At 38.3% G+C, this 24,287-nt stretch overlaps 1 protein-coding gene and 1 pseudogene across 2 annotated transcripts; one reads left to right on the forward strand and one right to left on the reverse strand.

Moving 5' to 3' along the window:
- The first annotated feature begins 3,919 nt into the window (after window positions 1-3,919).
- On the forward strand, window positions 3,920-4,038 carry LOC112483499 (annotated as a pseudogene).
- Window positions 4,039-10,179: 6,141 nt separating this feature from the next.
- On the reverse strand, window positions 10,180-23,864 carry GINS4 (GINS complex subunit 4). 2 transcript variants are annotated; one of them, XM_006916278.3, is made up of 8 exons: window positions 23,670-23,864; window positions 22,687-22,801; window positions 18,091-18,177; window positions 16,982-17,095; window positions 14,600-14,697; window positions 14,348-14,436; window positions 11,286-11,376; window positions 10,180-11,191 (listed from the first exon to the last, which is right to left on the reverse strand). In XM_006916278.3, the coding sequence occupies exons 2-8, from the start codon at window positions 22,780-22,782 to the stop codon at window positions 11,095-11,097; spliced, it is 672 nt and encodes a 223-aa protein (XP_006916340.1). In that variant the 5' UTR covers window positions 22,783-22,801; window positions 23,670-23,864; the 3' UTR covers window positions 10,180-11,094. The 2 variants fall into 2 exon arrangements, with proteins under 2 accessions (XP_006916340.1, XP_024905702.1); XM_025049934.1 differs by lacking the exon at window positions 23,670-23,864 and adding an exon at window positions 20,990-21,129.
- Window positions 23,865-24,287: the final 423 nt, after the last annotated feature.

The raw sequence follows: 24,287 nt of genomic DNA on the forward strand, positions 1-24,287 counted from the left end.
TGATGTGATCCCCTGATTAGTCTAGTACCCACCTGGCACTATACATAGTTATTACAATATCATTGACTGTATTCCCTATGCTGTACTTCACATCCCTATAACTCTTTTGTAACTACCAATTTTTAGTTCTTTATCCCCTCACCTTTTTCACTCAGCACCCCAACCCCATTCCCATCTGGCAACCATCAGTTTGTTCTCCGTTATCTATGAGTCTGTTTCTGTTTTGTTTGTTTATTTTGTGAGATCATATGGTATTTGTCTTTCTCTGGCTTATTTCATTTAGCATAATACCCTCTAGGTCCATCCACATTGTCGAAAATGGCAAGATTTTATTTAATTTTTTTTATGGCCAAGTAATACTCCATTATCTATATGTACCATATCTTCTTTATCCAATTGTCTATTCATGGGCAATTAATTTGCTTCCATATCTTGGCTATTGTAAATAGTGCAGCAGTGAACATAGAAGTGCATATACCTTTTCAAATTAGTGTTCTGGATTTCTTCATATGTCTTATAAGTCTCCTATAAGACTTAGAGAAGATTCGTAAAAGATGAGAAGCAGCTCTCCCACACCCCAACTCTCATCCTATGCTCCTGCCTTGCCCAATATCTTGGAGTGTCCATAATGTTGTATGTGAGGTATAGCCTCTGTGCCTTTGCACACAGTACTTCTGCCCCAAACAGCCATCTCTACTTCTCTCCTTGGCCTGGTAAACTCTAGTGTTTCAAGTCTCAGCTCAGGCACCACCCCCTTCTGAGTAGCTTTTGTGATTTCTTTGTCTTTGGAGTCCTTCTTAGGTTCTTTCATAATACCCCATGCCCATTCTTACTTTTATAAAAGCCTATTATTCTGTGATTTGTGATCTTGTTCATTTCTTTCAGTAAACCATACACTGCTTCAAGTCAGGGACTTTCTTCCTCTGAATGCACAGCACATACCACAATTTCTGACCCATGTTTACCAAATTGAGTGGAGTTATACTTGGCATGCTACTATTTTTTTTATATAAAGAATAAAAAGCATTCATTTGAGCAAAAGGAGTTGCTGCCCAGGAGTCACAGATTTGGATAGTAATCTAAACTGTGTTCCCACTACTATTGTTATTGTGTCATTTACTTGACCTATTCATTCTTTTTAAAGCGCTGCAACTCTTGCCGTCATTTCCACTTTTGCTTATGTGTCTCACTTAGAAATCTGTATTCTATGAAATGGCTCATTCCCAAAAATGTTTTAAAAACTGGAAACTCCAGATTATTAATATATGCCCATGTTACTATTATGTACTTATGTATCCTTTACTTAATTCTTCCCCAAATTTGGGGCGATTTTTTAAATTAAGATAAAATAAAATAGTAAACTTGTTGGATAAAAAAGAGATCAGTGACTATTTAAGGAAAGACCCAGGGCAAAGTTATAGGAGGCTGGGGTGAGGCAGTAAACATAGTAATTGGCTCTGAGCTCCCTCATAGAAGCTATAAAAGGGAACCAACAGGCCTCATCTACCTGAGAAAATGAATCACAGAAGTCAGAAGAGACAAACTTTTACTTGCACTAAATTCTGAGAAGGGTTTATTACATGGATCCTTATAAAGAACATGACTAGTAATTTAATTGATAATGTCTTCAACTGTAATTTTTGGAAGACATAGAGATGTTATTCACCTGGCTGTGTTTTTTGCTAAAAGGAAGGAACTAATATATTAGTCCAGGGATACTGCCTTCTGGTATCAAGTTTGATACAGAAGTAAAACTTGGGGAAATAAGAGAAATGAACTGATGATACACTCTTAGTTTCTCTCATTTCATTTACTAAACTGGTAACTTGCTGTGATTAGAAGCCTATATGACTAAGTTCACTAAAGTGTAGACATATGATGTTGTCTGGAGATTAGAAAGCTTTACATACCACAAGATGGCAAAATTGATAATCTATTATAAAAATGAAGGATGTGAACTACAGTTTGACTTAGACTGAAGGCCAACCAACTTGTCTGGAGGTTCAGGGGAGCCATGACTGCCAACATAGCAGAGTGGGCATCAAACATGCTGTGTTTGTTAACAAATATAGATGAGGCATATGCCTTTTTTCACTGTTATTTTCATAATCTATTTTGGAAGTTAGATTGTAGGCATACCCAAATCATCATTTGCTCCAGTGTTACAAATATAAAATTATATACACTTTACTTTCCCAATGAATTTTGGTGGGATTTTAGTAAAGATAAAAGAGTAAATCTAGAAGTATAAAAAGGAGATTAGAAACCATTTAGGGAAAGAAGAGGAAAAAATTTGGCCAGGAAATGGTAAATGGTGAATCCAGTGCTTACCTCCTAGGGTTGTTATGAGGATTAAACATGGTAATTCATGGAGAGCAATTTGACCATTGTCCAGGACAGATGCTCAATGAATATTAATCTCTTTTACTCCCTTCCTTTTCTATAGACAATGGATGGCCACTGAAGCTTAAGAGAGACAATGAAATGGTTGGAAATACACTTGAAGAAAATTATAGGTTCAGAGATAACAGAAGCAACAATTTGAAGTTTTAAATAATTTGCGTTTGAGCTGGAACAACTTTGGGTCCCAAGGAGTACCCCATTGAAGATTCTTAAAACATTCTCTCATACACAAAGGTTTGAAACCAAGAAAATAATTTCCTTCTTAGTCCTTACTGTTCAAAGAAAACTTTTTCCTGAGCCAAACAATTTCATATTTTTAGATTTAGTCTTAGGGAATCTTCTTAGGATTCACTGTAAATTCCTTGGGTGCAGAAGTAGTTTTACTTTTGTTCTTATTCTCATAGAACCTAATAGAACTGGACAAGAAGGACGGCTTAGGTAAATGTGTGCTGAATTCATTTTGAATGGTTTTCCTTGTCTGCACAAGTTAGGTAGCATTTGTAAGCACTGAGGTATGTAGAACATGATCTGCTTAAAGCAGAAAATACTCCTATGTTAAGGAAAATGCCACCTCCTCTAAAGTAGTAGCTCTAAGATAGTAGCAGTGGTTACTTCCTCTAAGGAGTCTTTTTGGAAGACTGAACTTAACTCCAGTGAAGCTATCATTACTCAAAACATTTCTGGATCTTTTTTTCCTTTTGTGGTACTTACTTGCAGAGTACTGCCAGGTAATCAAGAAGAGGGACTCTGGAGCTCTGGGCTCACTGGGTTTTGAACCCCATACCTCCTCTACCTAGTAGCTATGTGACCTTCAGTAGATTAGTCTGTTTTCTCATCTATAAAATGAGGATGTTAATATAACCTATATTATAATTACATAAAAAAATTAAAAATTGATTTGTAAACACCTATATGGTTGGAACTGTTAACTCTCATACAGACATAAAATGAACATGTACCAAAGATTTTATTTAACTTACTGTTTAATGAAAGAACCAGGAAAATTAAAAGTAGCTCAAATGAAAATTTGGCTTTATTCTCTGCAGGACAAAATTCATTTTCATTGCCATGGATAGGAATTATTTACACAGCAACAGTCAGGAAATATTCTCATTATTATCAGTTTTCTATCAATTAATTTCTACCTCTAAAGAGTTGTAAAATAGCCTATTCAAAGACACACATGCATACCCTATAAGGACTAAACATGTCATTGAAAGGACAATAATCTTCTTCACTCATTCCAGGTCTTTCATTTTTCCTTGCATCGGGTTGTTGTGAAGATTTACAAATTTATCTACTTAAAATATAGAACAGTCAGATTCATAGTAAAATACTCAGTAAATATTAGACATTATTATGCCTTCAGAATCGATAGTACATTCCTTTGAATATCTTCAGTAGTTGTTTTTCAGCCATGAAAGGGATATTCAATTTTTAAATAGGTAAGTTATTTGAAATCAAATTTGTTAAATAAGGAATGCTGATTTTGCTTTTTAAAAAATGAAGGTTTTTAGTGTATGGCCATGCCACCCTGAACAAGCCCAATCCCGTTTGATCTTGGAAGATAAGCAGGGTCAGGCCTGGTTAGTACTTGGATGGGAGACCACCTAGGAAGACCAGGTGTTGTAGGCATAAAAAATAAAAATAAAAAAGAAGGGACTGTAAACTGATAAGGTCCTTGCAATCTGTGAGGTCAACCAAGGGTTGCCTCACCTAAAAATATAAATAAAAATAAAAAATGAAGTTTTTTGACAAGATGAGAGCACTTTCAGAGTGAGTTGACTAGATACATTTTAAAAATTAACTCTTAGAGGATTCTGGGAAGATGTCAGAATAGCAAGCACCAGGAATCTGCCTCTCTACCAATACAACAATTACACTGGCAGAATCTGTCAGACATAACTGTTTGAACTCTGGAGTCTGTTGAAGGCTTACAACTTCCAAGGGAAGATCTAGATGGCCAATTGCAGCTAATTTTGGTCAATTTTAGCTCTTAAGAACAGGAGCAGCTACCAATCCACCAGCCCTATCATATGGCAAGTGTTCCTGGCACAGCTTGCACACAGCTTGTGGGAGCCATGGTAGGAAAAAAGAACCCTGTCCTCCAAATATTGGGGAACTATCTGTGCTCTGATCGCTGACTGCTTTTGATCACAGAGGTAGCAGCCATTATTGTTGTGCCTCCCCCAAGTATTGCAAGCCCTTTCCCCTCTGGTTGAAGTGACTTTCAAGTGATTTAAAGGCTGGTGCCCTTTCTTTTCCTCTGTATTTTTCACTTTTTCCCCATTCAGGAGCCAGACGGAAAGACTAGGACATTCAAAAATAACTTCATATACAGAAAAAAATTAGAAAGTGATTGCATATGCCCAGAGAAAGGCTCAGAAAAGACCTGAGACGATTTAAGTTTACACCTAAAGCTGACCTTTGGACTAAGACAGTTTACAATAAAATCATCATCATCATCATCATCATCATCATCATCATCCCTCAAAAACAATAAACAGAAAAATAGCAAATCCTGCACAAGGGGGAGAATCTGATTTCCAGAGTTACCATATTATTAGATTCAAATGCCCAATGTTCAACACAAAATCACAAGGCATACAAAGAAACAGCAAAGTGCAACCCATCTGAAGGAAAAAAAATCAATAGAAACTGTCCCTGAAAAAGACCTAATGGTAGGTATACCGGACAAAAACTTTAAAACTTTATTAAAGGTGCTCAAAGAACTAAAGAAAGATGTGAAAAAAGTCAAGAAAATGATGTGAGAACAAAATAGCAACATCAATAAAGATATAGAAAACCTAGTAAGAAACAAAAATTCTGTCTTATACTATATACAAGAATAAACTCAAAATGGATTAAAGACTTAAATTTAAGACCCGAAACCATAAATATTCTAGAAGAAAAGATAGGCAGTAAACTCTCTGATATTGCTCTAGTAATATTTTTTCTGATATATTTTCTCAAGGAAGGGAAACAAAAGAAAAAATAAACAAATGGAACTATACAGCAAAGGAAACTATTAACGAAATGAAAAGCAACCTACTAAATGGGAGAATATATCTGCCAATGATACCCATGATAAGGGTTTAATACCCAAAATTTATTAAGAACTCATATAACTCAACATCAAAAAAAAAAAAAATCCAATTAAAAAATGGGCAGAGGACCCGAACAGACATTTCTCCAGAGACATATGAAAAGATGCTCAAAGTCACTAATCATCAGAAAAATGCAAATTAAAACCACAATAAGACATTACCTCACACCTGTCAGAATGGCTATCATCAATAAGTCAAAAACAAGTGCTGGCAAGGATGTGGAGAAAAGGGAACCCTTGTGCACTGTTGGTTGGATTACAAATTAGAGCAGCCGCTATGGAAAACAGTTTGGAGGGTCCACAAAAAGTTAAAAATAGAACTACCTTAGGACCCAGCAATTCCACTGCTAGGTATTTATCCAAAAAATCCAAAATACTAATTTGAAAGATATATGCACTCCTATATTCACTGTAGCGCTATTGACAATTGCCAAGATATGGAAGCAACCTAAGTTTCCATCAGTAGACAATTGGATAAAGAAAATGTGGCATTTATATACAATGAACTATTACTCAGCCATTAAAAAAAATAATAAAATCTTACCATTTGTGGCAACATTGATGGACCTAGAGGGTATTATGCTAAGGGAAGTAAGACAGAGAAAGAAAATACCACATGATCACTAATATGTGAAATCTTAAGAACGAAATAAACAAAACAGACTCATAGATAACGGAGAACAAACTGATGGTTGCCAGATGGGAACGGGGTTGGGGTGCTGGGCAAAAACGTTAAAGGCATTTATAAGTACAAATGGGTAGTTACAAAATAATCACGGGGATGTGAAGTACAGCATAGGGAATATAGTCAATAATATTGTAATAACTATGTATAGTGCCAGGTGGGTACTAATCAGGGGAGATTACTCTGTAAATTATCTAAATGTCTAACCACTATGCCGTATACCTGAAACTAATATAAAATACTACTACATGTCAACTATAATTGAAAAAATTTTTTAATTATTCAGGTTATAATTATTTTAAAAATGTATCCTTTTTATTTGCTTAAGGCACAAGCAGCATCTCAAGAAAACAGAGCAGTTAAGAGAAAAAAATAATGCTTCAATCAGAAGTCAAGTGGAACTCAGAATTAAAGATCTAGAACCTGAACTCTCCAAATGGAAACTTCTCAAGGAGATTCTAATAAGCTAAAATTGGAAAAATATAAGCAACTCTACCTAGAGGAATTAAAAGTTAGAAAATCACTGGCAAATAAACTAAACAAGGCTAATGAAAGGCTAGCAGAGACCAGTATCAAACTTCTTGTGAAGAGCAGAACAGATCTTTACCCAGCACCCTAATTATGAGGTGGATCCTGGAGCCTTGTGTTGGAAATCTTGGTAAGAGGTCAGTATTCAAGAGAAACCTTGCTCCAAGAGAAAACTTGGTGATTCCTACCTCAACTGCAGACTTCAAATAAAAGCATGGAGACTTAACTGACCAAGATGCAGCAGGATAGATAAAGAATATAATTCTTTCTAGAACTGAAAAGCTGCTGCTGAATTTGAATCTGAATCTTACAGACCTCCTCTAGGATCTATTGATGAGTCATGTTTATATCAAGATCTAGCTTTGAAAACATCACAAGAATATGTACAAACTGGTAGTTACAAATAGTCACAGGGATGTAAAGTACAGCAAAGGAAATATAGTCAATAATATGGTAATAACTATGCATAGTGCCAGGTGGGTACTAGACTTAGGGGGGGGGGATGACTTCGTAAATTATATAAATGTCTAACCACTATGCTGTACACCTGAAACCAATATTGAATGTCAACTCTTAATTGAAAAAAAAAAAACAGAAATATACAGATTTTGAAGAAAAATTATATTATCCGAAATATAAATAGTAAAAATTTATTTACTGAACTATTTATATAACATTTTAATTGTCTCCCATTAAACAAATGACATGCGAAAATCTTCATTAAGGGAAAATATTTTAGTATCAAAAAAGGAAATTCTGAAGCTGAGAAGTTCAATAACAAATAAAAAATTCACTGAAGGGATTCAAAAAGAGATTTCATCAGGTGGAGGAATGATTTAGTGAACATGAAGATAGAGCAATGTAAATTATTGAGGCTGAGTAACAGAAAGAAAAAAGATTGAAGAAAAGTGAGCAGAGCCTAAGGGACCTGTGGACACAACACCATCAAGGGGACCAACATATGCATTGTGGGAGTCCCAGAAGGAGAAGAGAGACAGAAAGGGGCAGAGAATATTAGAAAAAATAATGGTTGAAAACTTCCCTAATTTAATAAAAGACATAAACACCCAAGCAGCTCAACAAACTCCAAGTAAGACTGGAGTATTCAACCAAGTAAGATTCATCCAACTAAGATGAATTCAAAGAGATCCACATTTAGATACATTATAATCACACTTCCAAAAGCCAGACAGAGAATCTTGAAAGAGAAAATGAGAAAAGAATCATTACATACAAAGGATCCTCAATAAGTGGGAATGTAAAATGGTACAGTTGTTGTGGAAAACAATATGGTGGTTCCTGAAAAAATTAAAAATAGAATTACCAAATGATCCAGCAATTCCACTTCTGGAGATAGATTTAAAAGAATTGAAAACAGTCTTGAAGAGACAGTTGTGCACCATGTGTATGGTAGCATTATTCACAATAGCCAAAACGCGGATGCAAACCAAGTTTCCATCGATGGATGAATGGATACACAAAATGTGGTATATACATACAATAGAATATTATTGAGCTTTAAAAAGGAAATTCTGACACATGCTACAATATGAATGAACCCTGAAGGCATTGTGCTAAGGGAAATAAACTAGTCACAAAAAGGGAAATATTGTATAATTCCAATTATATGAGGTATTTGGAGTAGTCAAAATCATAAAGACAGAAAGTAGAAGGGTGGTTTCCAGGGGATGGGGGCAGAGGGAATGGAGAATTGTTTAATAGGTAAAGTTTCAGATTTACAAGATGAAAAGAGTTATGGGGATGGATAGTGGTTGCATAACTGTCAATGTATTTAATACCATTGAATTGTACACTTAAAAATAGTTAAGATGGCAATTGTTATGTCACATGTATTTTACCACGACACACAAAAAAAGGAAAAGAAATTCCTGAAGAATTCCAAATGTTTGGAATGTTTAGCCTCCCATGATAAATTAAAGAACATCTTATGAAGAATTGGTAACACACCTGCTTAACAACTGACTCTGAAAGCTTTGTGTACATAACAGAAGAAAGTCAATGCATACAAAGATGGCACTAAAGCCTCATTGCCTGTTTTAGTGAGCACAAAGTAAACCTTGGCAGGCATCTTGGTGCAAAGTCACAGCTGATACATGATTGCTACAGTGGGGAAAACCACTTGCAAGCATTTCTCAGGAATAGCCATTTGCTGGTGACAAGCTTATGATAAACTATGATGCAATTATTTGAAGAAAATGTTCTGTCATGCTTCCAGTATTGTTTTTAACAATAAAGTACAATACCACAAACTAAAAAAGTTAAAGTCAACATCACACTAAGTCACATTATTTCCCTTTCTACTTGGTTTTGAAATTCAACTTCCCCTTTATGTTAAAAACACGTATTTAAATGTCTTCCTTTGAAGAGGTGACTAGCAAATGGAACAATTTACTCTGTGGCTTTAGTAGAGACCTTAAACTCCTCCAGGTGGCCTCGCATGCACAGGACAGAAGCTGGTGACAGGAAGATATAAGAGCCCTGCCACACAAAATGTGGTCCCTGGGTCAGCAGCAACTGCACAGCCGAGGATCTCCTCAGACTCCTGGACCCCACCCCAGAACTCTTGAATCAGAATCTACATCTGAACAAGATCTCCAGGCAATTGGTGTGCGTATTAAGGCTTAGGAAGCACTTATAATAGTGTAACATGATAGCCCATGTCCCTCTGGCTGCTTAGTACAACAATGAAAGCAATGGTGAGTGAGCATGACGCTTGTGACTAGGAGAAAGAAGACTTAGGTTCTAGTCTCAGACTTATCACTGAACATCCACTTTGTTTCCCACCTATTTCATACTACCAGACCTGCCTACTTCTCAGGACTGCTGTGAGGACCGAAAGGGATGCTTCCTAACAAAGCCATAAGTGAGCTGGGCCTGGCCTGTCAGACCTTATCCTGCACCATTTTCCATGTTGCACATTGCATTCTAGCCACACTGACAGCAGGCAGAGCTTGTTTCTACTGCAGGGCTTTGCGCGAGGTGCCTTTTCTGCATGGAATGCTCTTCCTTTAAGTTCTGTGTCTGGCTCCTTCTGATTATTCAGATCTCAGCCTAATACTGTGAGATTCATTGTACTCAGTGAGAACCTCTCAGACTACCCAATCTAGTTACTCTCCAGTGAGTCACCTTGTGTGAATTCTCTTCATGGCACTTATCAGCATGTGAGCAGGGACAGTTACTATATTATCCTAGGCTGGAGCTTCAGTGCCTTGAACTGTCTCTGTCACTGAATGCTCAGTACACATCTGTTAAATGAATAGCTAAAGAAGGTAAAAACACTCTGGAAAAAATAAGGTACTATATGAAATATAAAATGCGTATAACCTTCCTTGCTTTTACCTAGTGATTTCTCCTAGAAATGACAGCAATGTTACAGCGATTACTCTAAGAGCCTATATCATGTAAATGAAAATCTCCTTTTCATTAAATAAGAAAAGACTGGAACAAAGGCTGTTTTTTATTATGTTTCAAAGAAAGACGATTCATTCATTGTTCGCATCCCTCCTTCACATATCATGGTGATAGTCTCCATTCACATTAGTTTAATTTCATCCATTTTCCTTGAGAAATGTGAAGAGCTTAAAAAAGAAAAGCTGCCACTAAGGTCATAATATAAGATATTAATGTTGCTCTGCTAACAGAGCCTTGGCCAAGGATGGCCAGATGGTCTGCAGGCTGGCTTGGCGAAGCTGCCTGAGACACAGGGAGGCTGCAGGTCACCAGCAGGGAGAACATACTGCATTAGACTACAAACTGAGAACTGTCCGACGTTTCTTTTTCCACAAAACCAAAACTTAATAATGGATATTGGTTTGGTTGTGACTCTTAGTTAAGAATGACAGAAACTGGTCTTAAATTCCACGTTAGAGGTTCCAAAAAGTCAGTTTACACAATTTTAGTGACATATCAGAAGACGACCACAGTTGTTTTCTTTAATCTATTTACACTCTTCCTACTAGGAAGGTTAAATGGATTCTCCTACCAGTATCAGGTCAGGGCTAACTATGGTCCCCTAATAGTGATGCCTTTTTAGGAACAACCTTTGCCTCATTTTCCTTAGTCAAAAACATACCACGAAGGGAAAAGGTGCACAAAGTGCGAGTCTCCATGAACTTGCCCAGTGTGCAGAATCAACAGAGCAATGGCCCCATCTGCTGATTCTGGCTAAAATGGCAAAAAAGTTCAGATATGCAGCAAGTTAGGGATCCTGCCATGAGCACCTCTCTTAGTGCCCAAGTGATCCACAGCACTGTTGAGAAAAGTCTGTCTTTAGGCACAAAGTGATATGAGGAGTGTATAAATATTTTCTCTAACGTTCCATGTCTTCGTTCTTGCTTATTTATTTTTGGTTTTAAATTAGCTGTACTGCTCCAGAAGCGACCAGGGGTGCAATGGTTTTATATCGGATCAAGTGCTGTGAGCCTTCCTCTAAGTCAATCACATAGTCCCTGAAAAGGAAGAAGAAAACATATCTGCAGAGCTTAGCTGGTGCTCTATCCGGAGGAATTATTTCTCACTGTCAAAGACACATACGTCACTCACCTCTGTTCGTCTGTTTCTGGTTCTACCATTATGTTTTCTTGTCGTTCTTTCACTCTTAGAAACACATATGAATCTAGATCCGGTTTGGGAACTGCCAGAAAAACAATAATATAATCAGAAAATGCTCAGTTAATGAGATCAATATGGGAAAGGTCACTATAATTAATGATACTGAGTATTGAGGGACCTGATGTAAAAGCATTTTGGGAGTAGGGTGATTTGAGGAGAGATCTGGCTCCTCCTAGAAACAGCATGCTTCCTACCCAAGGTTTCACACAGCAACCACTCTTTCAACAAATGATGGGTATTTCAGACATGCGGGGAATTCTGCTACACACTGTGGAGGATACAAACAGAACACATGGTCTCTGGTAACAACGGCATTTGATGAAGCCTTACCTGAGTGGCACATTCATTCAATGATGTGGGGAGAAAGAAGTTGATGTAAGCTTTAAAGAAAAGGGTAGGACTTAAAGAGAAAAGAGTGAACCTGGGAGGTAATGGCAAGGGCCACATAAAATATGCATGACATTTTGGGAGGACAGAGTATATAAATCTGGTTAGATATTTTTATATAAAGGAGTAGGAGAAGAAAGTACAGTAAGTTCTCACTTAATGTTGTTGATAAATGCTGCGATTTTAAGTGAAATGGTGTATAACTAAACCAATTTTAACATACGCTAATTGATGTAAACAAGAGTTAAGGTCCTTTGGCAGCTCATCAATGTTATAATGAAAAAATGCTGAACAAAACCATGTTATTCAAGGACCTGCTGTATTAGAAAGATCGGATCCTATGGTAATAGTCTTGAGTGTTGGACTAAGGAAAACAGGTTTTACCTGTAAGTCCCTCACTCATCAGCCCCAGATTAAATAGCTACTGCCATCCCTCCTCTTCTACCACCGGCCAACACTTCGAGTGCTCTAAGCTGGGCTGCTCCTCGATAGCTCTTCACTTCCTGGCGCTCCACTTGTACCTGGAGGACTCTATCAACTGCAGGGTCCAAAGAACCTACTGGATAACTCTCAGTTCTAAGAGCCCAGCTCAGATTTCATTTTGCCCTTGATTCCCTCATCTGTAGGAGCGGGTTCTGGATAACTGGTTCCGAAGGTCTAAGGAGGGTCCCTAGGTTGCTTCAGGGTTTTGGGCCTCTCAAAGGGACTCTAACTTCAGGGTCAATTGACTCCACTGGACAAGTACTGATCCCAGGAAACTCAGCTTAGATTTCAACATGCCTCCCCGACCCTGCCATTGGGTCTACAGGGCTGCAGAGGTCAGAAGGGTATTCACACATTTGGACTAAGCAAGACTCAGATTTCACCAGGGCGGGCTCATCTTCCCCTCCTCAAAACATTCCTCCCCCAGCAGCTTCCAATTCCAGGAGCCTGGATCTAGTCCTTGAAAGGGATCCAGGACAAGAGATATGTGAGTGTTTTAGGAGGTATCCACCAATGTTTAGGAACTCTGGAACAATGGCTTAGATCTAGTTTCAGGAATTCGGATGCATGCCCATCAGTGGTTCTGTGAGTGCTTTAATCAACTGGATGCAATAGCAGTGGACAATGATTAGGCATATGGTCCTTGCTCCGCTCCTAAGATACAGACAAAACTGGCAGAACTGGACATGGATTGGGCCTTCTGTTTCCATCAGGAAGGTTCACCAAGATGACTAATTCAGTGTTCCACAAATCTGGTATGGGTCTGGCTTGCTCCTGGTGTTATAGGCTTCACTGTGTCCTACCCCCCGTCCCCCAGATTCATATGCTGAAGCCCTAACTCCTAGTATTTCAGAATGTATTTGGAAACAGGACCTTTACAAAGGTAATTAAGTTAAAATGAGGTTATTAAGGTAGGGGTTAATCTAATCTGACTGGTGTCCTTACAAGAAAAGATACTGAGGGGCTTGTGTGCAGAGGGACAACCGTGTGAAAAGGCAGCAAGAGAGTAGCCATCTGCAAGCCAAGGAGAGGCCCTGGAGGAAACCAACCCTGCCAGCACCTTGATCACAGACTTCTGTCCTCCAGATCTGTGGAAAAACAAATGTCTGTTGTTTGAGCCCCCTAGCATATAGTAGTTTGTTAGGGCAGCCTGAGCTGACTAAGACCCCTGGTGAACCATGCCTCCACCATCCTGTTCTAGTTCTTCCACCTGTCACATGGGTCACAGTGTAGACACTAGCACAGGCTGTGGGGAAAAATGAACTCTCAGGGTTCAGTTGTACTTTAACTTGTGACTTCAGCACACTAAGCTTAGCTTGTGAACAAGGTGGATTCCAGTCCCCGGAGCATTGTTGGAATTGGTCTGGCAATTCTGTCTGATAAGGTCCTGCTTAGATATGGCAAGCTATGAAAGATTGAGGCATATGGACTTTAACTTACATGCTAGGGGTCCCCAGTTAGTGGATCCAAGGTTAGGAGTTACTACCATAACTCTTCTCTCCTCTCAGCTCAGCAGAATTATAAGGGGACTCTGGGAGGAGGGTGAGAGGTGGAAGGACTGGCCATGCTTCTCTTCTCTCACCCGCCTTCTCTTTCAATCCCAAACACTCTCAGTCCTGCTCCCCCTTTTCCATAATGAGAGAAACGTCTCACAACAAAAAAGTGAGGAGCCATTACTATTTGTTACGAGGAATCACTGAAGGTTTCCATAGCCTCCTATTCAAGTCCTTCTTGGTAGCTAGATAGTCCCTGCTCAGTCTGGAATCTGTGAAGAAAAGACTGCTGGCTCCTTGAGCACAGAGACTAGCGAGAGGAGCCTGGCACTGTGCAGATGCCCTGTAGATAGCAGCTGAAAGAATGAACGACTGAATACAGGAATAAGTCTAATATACCATGGCAGTCACAAGAATTTCAGCCAGACCTGAAGAATCCATGGCTATCTTTGTACCTGCTTTTAATAATTTTTTGTTTTTAATTCCTCTCTTTTCCTTTCTGCTTATCTACATGCTTATATTTCCATGTTTGAGAGGAAACGAGTAAAGAAAAAGATCTTTTCTAAAGCACCTGAAGAAAGTTGGATGTAAACTACAGCCCTTTGGGATGTCTGAAAAAAGAATGCTTACCTGATCTCAAGAGGTCCACCTTCTGTAAATTAGGAGGCATATGCCTTAAGGCAACATTCTTTAGGTAGGTCTCTGTGTTAGCCATGTACCTGAAATATCCAAATTCAAATCACTGTAACAACATGGCTGGTAGGGGCCATCAGGATTATCACACAGACAACACTGGCTCTGAGATTGGCTTCATGAACCACCAAAGCTCATGCTCGTGAGCCAGGGAATGGAAGGCAGTTCCCACACTTACTGCTTACTCACTCTTTGGCAAAGGCAAACTCTTCTGGAGAAAGGCTAGAAGGCTCCCCCTCATGGCGTGTTTTCTCCTTTTCAAGGATATGAGGGAAAAACTTCTCTATCTGTGAGGATATATAAAAATCACAATGAAATCATCTGTCAAGAGTCAAATGTCAAACATAATAGTTTTCTGAAAACTATTGAGGTTGAGGTTAATATAGCAATTGACTTCAAAAATGGCAAGTCTTCGTGGTCAAGACTATTTTTAATAATAACCTTCTTCAAGAAGGCAAGTTTCAAAGAATTCAGGGGAAAGATAAGGGCTCTAAAAAGGAAGTCAGTTTAAAAAGGATGAGGCATTCATAAAAAATAATCTAAAAATACAATTGTAAATGATATTTAAGAGGAAGAGAAGGGACTATTATTTAATACATTTATGTAACTGTACAGAGTGTTTTTCTATGAGATGAAACATAAAAAAGCTGGAAAGATGCATACAGAATACAGAAGCAGACAGAATAGTGACATTTAATTATATGAATGTAACTAGCAAGGATAAAGTCCACAATGAGATGAGGCTTAGAAAAATGCTAAGAATTATCAGGGGGGAAAAAAAAGCAACAAAAAGGCATGTGGTCTAGTACCTGGAAGGGATCGCTCTGTTGTTTGAAGTCAAGGGCTATGGTTATCTCTGTCAAGGAAATGCTCCTTGTAAGCAGGGAAATGACAATGGTAAGAAGGAACTGAAGGCCAAGATAAAGGAACACTCAACTATTTAAAGGAGTTTGTCTTCTGGCTTGGATCAATAATGTTCCAGATAAATTAAATTAAATTAACATTTGTATGGAGTTTAAGTGTATGAAGCACTTTCTCCTGCTATATGTAAATTGCTGCTACTACTACTACTACTACTATATCATTTAGTGTACTAAAAATATATGTAGTTTCATAATCTCAGAAAAATTAGCTAAAAAGAGGTGTGAAAGATTAGGGATAGGCAAATTTCCCAATTTTCAAAAATATACAAAGTGGGAAATTCTATACAGATTAGTATTCTTAACACTGAATAGTGTTAAGATAATTTAAAAGACAGTTTGTGAACTCAAAGAAAAGTAAATGGTTAATATGAAGAGGATTTACCCAAACAACAACAAAAAAGTGTGTGGCTAATAGTCGAGGGTGGGTTGAAAGGCATATTGTTTGTTTCAATACAATATGTTTTCCAAAATATTGGTAGTGTCTTTATAACACCTTTGTGGTCAAACCGTAAACCTGGAGTTGGGTGATAATATAGACTGGGTGACTCATAAACAGTTGAAAAAAGAATACTGATTTGATGGACAGATGTCAATCCATAGGGAAGTCTCTGGTAGAATATTCAATTATTGGCCTAGTCTTATTAACAAGTCAGATAAGACTTTCGATGATGACATACTTGTCAAACTTGCTGATGACATAAAGTGTTAGGAGATAGCTAATATGTTAGATAACAAGATCAGGAGCCAGAGACCAGGGAAACAGCTCAATTTAATAAAATGAAGTTTAAGAGGGGTAAGTATCAGGTCCTACACATAGGGCCTAAAACCCAGCCATATATATACAGGATGGTGAGAGGATGGGGTAATGGTAACTTAAATACTTCAGGTAAAGTTACATTAACAGTGAGGGCAGAATGAGTTAGTGTGAGGTCTCTGTCAGATACACTAATGTGATACTAGGTGGCATTACTACTATTTTAATATCTAGAATAAGAGAGGTGATCATCCTGTTATTCACAAACATGACCAGACCACAACTGGAATATTGTACTGGGTTGAGGTGGTATAACTGAAGAAGGATACTGATAAACTAGAATCTTTGTAGGGAGGAGACCAGGAGAGTAAATGGAAATAAATGGTTGAAATGTTTAGCTGAGAGGACTTCAATGAGATTCATGAGCTGTCTTCAGATATTCAGATATGAGAATTCACATAGAAGATTATATTTGTTTTGTAATAACTAAGGGGACAAGTGGAGTCAAATGAGAAGAAACTTCAAGGAAGTAAGAACTTTCTGGGGTTAAAAGAGATATCATACAAAATAAGAATGCTTGCAATTTCATTTTTATAAGTTAGATAGATGGCCACAGAGCTACAGCTGAATGTCAAGTCAGCACTGCCATGCTGTAACTCCAGGGGGCACCATTCAAGTAGCAAATAGACAAAAAATGTGTTCCCAGAGGTGTGCAACACACGTTCCATCTATGCTTCTCCAGAACAATCTCTCGCACTCCTTACTCTTTAGCTACCCTGATACTGGGCCTTCGTAGCATCTTCAGGCCCTGGACCCTCCCAGGCCCCAGCCCAGTTTCTCCCCAAGACGCTCGTACTATATTACAGACTGCACTGCCTTAATGCCATGTCAAACCTTCATGAGCCGACACCGCAAGTAGCTGCTCAGGACATAGCGGATCCTCTCCATCTCCATTCGATGGATACTGACCTTCAGGTCCCCCTTCTTTGCTCTCCTGAGATTTTCTTCCTATTAAAAGAGAAAATGAGGTTTATAAAAAGCATGATATTCAAAGACTAAGAACCTTTTTTGCGTAATCTGTACATAGCCAAAAAGGACCATCATCACTGGCAATACTCAGGACGCAAACACTACATTTACGTCAAAGGAGAACAAAATACTCATTATATGAGTTCTCGTTTTCCTTTAATTTCATAATTACACAAATATATGACTACAGTCTCATTATAAAAAGTTCAAACAAAACTCATTTATAGGCATACCTCGAATATGTTGCGGGTTTTGTTCCAGACCACCACAAGTAAGAGAATAGTAACCTTTTTGGTGGTGGAGGGTCTTGCCTTCAATTTCTAAAAAAACGCAACATCTGTGAAGCACAATAAATTAAAGCGTAATAAAAGGAAGTATGCCTGTACTTTTAGAAAATGACCATTTAAACAGAATCTGAATATGATTGGTCAGAAGGGCCTAGAAGAACTCCAAGCCAATTATAAAGGAGATAATACAGCAGACAGAAATGTCTAAAGGGTTTAAAAAGTAGTATTAAATCACCAGTTGAGAAACTGTCAAATATCAATGTTTTAAAGCTACTCTGAGGCTGATAATGACTAAGACCCAGCTCATCTAAGACAGGGCCCCAAAACTCAAATGTCTATAGGGGCCCAGCAGGTAAGATACATTAGAAAGGTGGGTAGTTAGGGACTGTAGGGAACTGGAAAGTACATTGAAAGGGGATGGCCTTTACCCTGCTCTGGTCAGCTGTTATCATGTAAAAATATGGAGCTGGTGATGACAGGTTTTTAGACTGTTTATGGGAAGTGATATTCCGATATCACAGGAAATCTCATGCTTTATAAATGTGGATAACTAATTCAATACTAAAAAGAAACAAAACAAAACTAGGCTGGGCCAAATGAAACATGTTTGCTATCAGACCTCTCACTATACTGATAAACCCCTATAATGTTCTCTTCCTTTGTAACCCTGGGATAAGCAACTCTTACCATGTGATCTAGCTGTTCCATCACACACTCTACAATTTCAGGCTTGCTTTCCAGCAGGTCAGGGGCAAACTTTTCATTCATCCAGGCCTAAAAAAATATATATATCACTCACAATGGAGGAAAATAACCCTATAAGTCTGTACATACCCCATGAAAATTACAGCTGTTTCAGTCAAAGAAAACTGTCTACCAGTTGGAAATACAAGTTATATTTAATAGTGGCTTTTCTATTTCTTTTAGTAGTAAAGCTGTGTTTACAAACATATTTGACGAACATTATAAAAAAATCACTGTTCGCTTCAAAAATATGTCAGTTATGATACCTGTTGCTGAGAGTAACACCATCTAGTATTCAAAATTCTAGTATTTTTACCAAGTAGCATTAACACATTTCTACTTGTTCACCTGCTATTTCCCACCAGGGGACATCAGCATCTTTCAATTTTGAGAGTCGAAGTAACACTACATCAATCTATACATCTCTTCATTCCTGAAGCTCAGAGTACTTTACAAATATTTTCATTCATCATTGTAACATTTGAGGGAAAATGGATATAGTTATCCTCATTGCATTGATGAAAAAACATATTAAATTATTTGCTAACTGCCCTAGAATATAAAAGATCACAATAGAAGTGGATATTTATATATTAAACAGTTTTGAAATAAGAGGTTAAATTCCTAATATATGACGCAGGCCCAAATGCTTGGTACATTTCAGAAACTATCAAGATTTAGAAAATTGAAATATCTACACGTGACTGAGGAAAACTACACTTATCTTTCAGTTATAGGAAATTTAGTTTTAACATAGCTCAGAATTACATGCCAGTCAGGCTCAATTTATTCTTTTTGATGTCCTTGAGTCTCTGCTTCTCCAATTATCACCATCAACAAGCCACATTATTAAATACTGTGTACTTCTACTTGAATTTTTTCAAGTGCTCAAGCTTCTGTACTAGTGTTACAGAAGTTAATCAGAAAGACAACCTGTATTTTCAAGTAGCATAAGTGAGAAAAGATGAAATTCTCATAGAGAACTTATAAAGTTTTTCTTTTTAACTGATTTTATTAAATATTAATAGGTACAAAAATATTTATAAAATACATATTAACATGAAGAACAGTGATATTAATGCCTGTGTATATATAACTTCATTAACAAATATCATCATTAGTTTAAAAGTCCCTGTGTCCTTCTCTCCTCAGATATAATCATTATTTTGAATTTAGTGTTTAATTTTCTGTAGTTTCACTACATTTGTTTGTGTCTCTATACAGTGCTTCCTAATCTTTTAATGACAGGGCATTCAAAGAAAATGATAGTGTTTATTTAGTACATTGGGATAAAATAGAGTAGATTTTGGTGGAGGGAAATCTCATTTATATTATGAAACTATGATATAATATAAAACATTAGGGGAAAATTTATATTAATATAAAACTTTCAAATAAAATCTTTTCAAAATTTTTAGTGAGAAACTTGCTTGTATTTAAATCCATGGTCTTTTTTAGATAATCAGGTTCCATGTTTGAAATGGCTACATCTGGGTCCTGATCAAAATTTTTAATGACAATCTGTTTATCACATTATGGGCTAAACTGTGCCCTCCCCTCCAATCCCCAATTCATAAGTTGAAGTTCTAATTCCTAGTACCTCAGAATGTGACTGTATTTGGAGACAGGGTTTTTAAAAAGGAGATTAAGTTAAAATGAGATCATTAGGTGGGCCCTAATCCAATATGACTGGTGTCATTTTAAGAGGAAATCTGAATGCAGACACACAGAGGGAAGACCATGTGAAGACATAGGGAGAAGACGTTCATCTACAAGCCCAAAAAAAGCCTAGGAAGAAACCAAACTGTGTCAGTACCTTGATTTCAGACTTCTAGCCTCCAGAGTTGAGAAAATAAATTTGTTCTTTAAGCCACTCAGTCTGATATGCAGCCTTAGCAAACTAATATAATCATTAAAATGAGAAACTTTGCACTGTAGGTAATAACTTTTAAATCATTTTTCATAAACATTGAAGACTATCCTATATGTGCTTTTGGAGCTGTGTTTATCAGTGGACCTTGGCAGGTTCTCCTTAGGTAATCAATGCCATGTAGCCTGAGTCTGTGTCCTGCTACAGCAGCTGTCCAGGCGGCAGACCAACTCCTTGGCTGCATTGCAAGAGAGCATCAGGCCCGAGATGTAACTCATGGTCACCCACTGCCAAGCTGAGGCTGTGCTGTCAGACCCTACTATCCTTAGACTGCCTTCCTGCTGTCACCCACAAGAGGCAATCAGCCTGGATGCTCTGGCTGCCCCAGATGGTGGAGGGTAAAATGAATCACGGAGGCATATGCAGCATACCAGTGTGTGCCATATCACCCAAGCTGGCAAGCTCTGCCTTAAATAATAGTTTTACAAGTGTTTGAACTTTACATAAATGATTTTCCAACAACTTAATTTTTGTTGTTCTGTGTTACGTTCTTGAGAGTTAGTTATCCATGCTGTTTCAGGAGTTATCTTCTACTCATTTTATTGCTGTTTCCTATTGTATGTATATTTTCCTATTGTATGTATATGCCATACATACAATTTTCCTATTGTATGTATATGCCATAATTTTTTATATAGCCTATTGTTGAAGGATATCTGGGTACTCGCAGTTTTTAACTATTGCAAGCAATGCTGTGAATATTTTGTGCATGTCTTCTGGAGTACATGTGCACATTTTCTCTAGGGTATGTACCAGGAAGTAGAATGATTGGGCCACAAGATATGTGTGCCTTTAACTTGACCAGATAATAACAAATTATTTTCCAAAATGACTGTACCAATTTACACGGCCACTACAGTATACAGGTGTGCAAACTGCTCTACATTCTTGCCAATACTTTATAATGTTCACCTTTTTCGTTTCCGCCAATCTAATGGGTATGAAGTGATATCTCATTGGGATTTAAATTATCATTTTCCTGATTACTAAAAAGGTTGAACATCTGTTTGATGTGATTCTTGGCCATCCTGGTTTCCACTTCTGGGAGAAGCCTATTAAGACTTCATTTTTCTACTGGTCTGTTTGTGAAGTTTATTTGTGTATTATGGATACTACATAACTTTTGTCAGTTACATAGTTTGCGAATATTTTCTCCCAGTTTTGTGGCATGTCTTTTCACTCTCAAGAAGGTGTAAAAAGAGTTCTTAATTTTAATGTAGTTGAATGTATCAGTTTGGTCCTTTATGCTTTGTGGTTTTTTAAACTTCCATTTAATGAATCCTTTTCTAATAAAAGCAGGGACTCTTAAACTGGGGCCCCCAGACTACTAGGTAGGCAGGTTTCAGGGTAAATTATATGAAAAATTCTGCATGGGTGGTATTATTATTTGCTGAAGAAGGACCAGAGTTTTCACCAGATTTTCAAAAAAGTCTGTGATATAAAAACAAATTAAGAATCACTGTTATACAGTAAGGATTATCATATAAGTATAATTTAAAAATTATGTTCCCTTGATTTTGTTACTCAAGATGGCATGTATGGTAGGAAAGAATGAAGAACACTAACGTAATTACTGTGAGAAAGTTCTGGAATGGGGCAGTTAAAAGGAGAAGAATAAGGCAGCAGGTGTACTGGATTAAGAGCATGTGTTTTGGAGTCAGAGACCTGGTTTATATCCTGGCTCTGCTGTCATTGTGCGACCATAGGCAAATTATATCTTTAAGCTCCAGTTTCCTCAACTGTAAAATAGAGATAACAATAATATCTACCTCACTGTGTTGTTGTAAGGATTATTACTACTCACAGCTAACATTCAGTGAGTGTTTATCATGAGTCAGACAATATGCTAAGTGCTTTATATATATTATCTCATTTAATCTACTCAAAAACTTTGTGAGGTAGCCACTATTATTAACTCCATTTTGCAGTCAAGGAAATACTTGAGACAAGCTATATAACCTGCCTAAGGTCACATAATAGACTAGCGGCATGAAGGGATTTAAATGCAGATAGTCTGAATTCCTATCTATCAGAGCTTCACAAGATAGTAATTATAAATAAAATAGTTACTGGCACATAGGAAATGCTCAAATCATAGCTATTATGACTAAAAAGAGAGATAGCCTAGGAATAATTTTAGATAAGGATTGAAAACATAGAGAACAGTTGACAGAAGAAAGTACATGGGAGAAAAAGGAATAAGACCAGTTTTCTCCTAAAAAAGGTGTTTCAGCCCTTTCTTGCTAACCCAAGTATTCTACAGGGAAATAGAGATGTTTAAGAGACTAAGGTATAAAACTTCCACGTTTCCACACAACTCCTCCGTAGTCCCTGGAAATATCAAGTAGCAAATCCTTGCTCTGTGAACTGTTCTATTAAATGTACTCAAAGCTGTCCCTTCCTGGCCCCATTTGAGGGCTTTGTGTTTAAGATGAGGTTTCTAACAGAGGCTGTCCCTGCTACTTCCTATTTCTGTGTAGATGGTAAGATCCACTCGCTCTTCTCATGAAATAAGCCTTGAATCTCATTTCTTCATTTCCTGCTTCCTGACATTTGCACAGTTTGACTAAATAAAAAGACTAAGATTGGATTCTATTTGAGATGCTTACCTGCTCCAGCCTTTCAATGAGCTCTGCAGGAGTTAGGACCACTTCCTCACTACCCCCATCGGAGTCGTGTCCCATGAGATCCAGTTCCTCTGTCATCTTCTCTGAAATTAGGAGCCTATTGAGAATAAAAGAATCCATATCCTTCAATGAGTTTTCCATTTCTTGGCAAGAATAGGGAACTAAGTGTCTGCATCTGCAACTGGGTTGTAGAGGCTCACTGGCAGTGGCTTGAGAATTCACAGGCTTGACTTTTTTTTAAATTAAGTTTATTGGGGTAACATTGGTTAATACAATTATATAATTTTCAGTTATACATTATAATTTGACATTTATATATTCTATTGTGTGATTACCACCCAAAGTCCAGTTTCTTTCAGTTACCATATATCTGATCCCCTTTACCTACTTCACCCTCCCCAACCCCCTTATATTTGAGGCTTGATTTTTCAATTCTTTGCCTCTTCCTTGAACCCTTAGATCAGGTATCAGTTAAACAAAGAGCTCACCCCTTATGTTTCCACGTACACCTTAAATTGAGCACCTATCACACCACCATGTAATAATTATTTGTCTTCCGGATTGAAGTCCTCTCCTCGGGGCCTTTGTTCACTTCAGTTCAAATATGAATCACTCATCTGCTCTGTGCCTGCCACTTCTAAGTACCTGTAACATAATTACCTGTGTAGTCCCTGAGCATAGCACAGTGCTTAACTCATAGCAGGCACTTAAAATTGTTTGGAAAACTAATCGATGCCTAATTTCGTAGAATCGCAAGACTCAGCAACATCAGACCAGTTAGTGATCCCTAAGGCGTAAGAAGGAAGGTTCCCGGAGCCTCAAGAAAACTGAGAACATATTCCTCTCGCTCCTCTCCTCTCTCGTGCCACGAGTAGAGTAGCTGTTCCCTCCCGAACACACACACACACACACACACACACACACACACACACACACACACACAGAGGCCCCACTCGGATGCTCACCTGGGCACGTGGGAGGCAGGGAGGCACTGCGAGGTAGCAGACGGTTAGGACAGGAAGCTCGTGGGGAAGCAGCTCCCGCTCTCCCAACGAGAACCCGAGAGCGTAACAATATCTTCTAGGCCTCTCGGGGACTTAACCGACCCTCCACTTCTCAGCTCCCGCGCTCCTCTTAGAAGCGTTCCGCCTAAGCATAACGTCACTGCGCACGGGCAACGCTGACCAATTACGATCCGGCGCCCCACCCCCGCTCTAAGGGGCGGGGACTCGCGTCACTGCGGCTTGTTTTCCCAGTGGGTCCGGTTTAGCCCCGCCCACCTCGACCCGCTACTCTTGTGTGCAGTTCTGGCGAACACTGCCCGGGGACCGTCGGGAGGGGGCGCCTCGTTACCATGCCTGAGAGGACGCGGCGGTGTCTGCCTCCTGGCCACCGGAGCATAAACTCTTGAGTATCCCCTGGCCAGTAGGGGGGGCCCACAGAAAAATGGACCCTGTTAAAATCAGGCCACTTCGTCTCTTGGGTCATCTTCTCCAGCCTTCTGGTCCCTTTATCTTTGCCAGGGCTTCAGCTGCGGCCACTACTTCCAGATCTAAAAACCTTTAGGCTGGTGGTTCTTAAAG

Source organism: Pteropus alecto, unplaced genomic scaffold (genome assembly GCF_000325575.1).
Source record: "Pteropus alecto unplaced genomic scaffold, ASM32557v1 scaffold24, whole genome shotgun sequence".
NCBI classification, from domain to species: domain Eukaryota; kingdom Metazoa; phylum Chordata; class Mammalia; order Chiroptera; family Pteropodidae; genus Pteropus; species Pteropus alecto.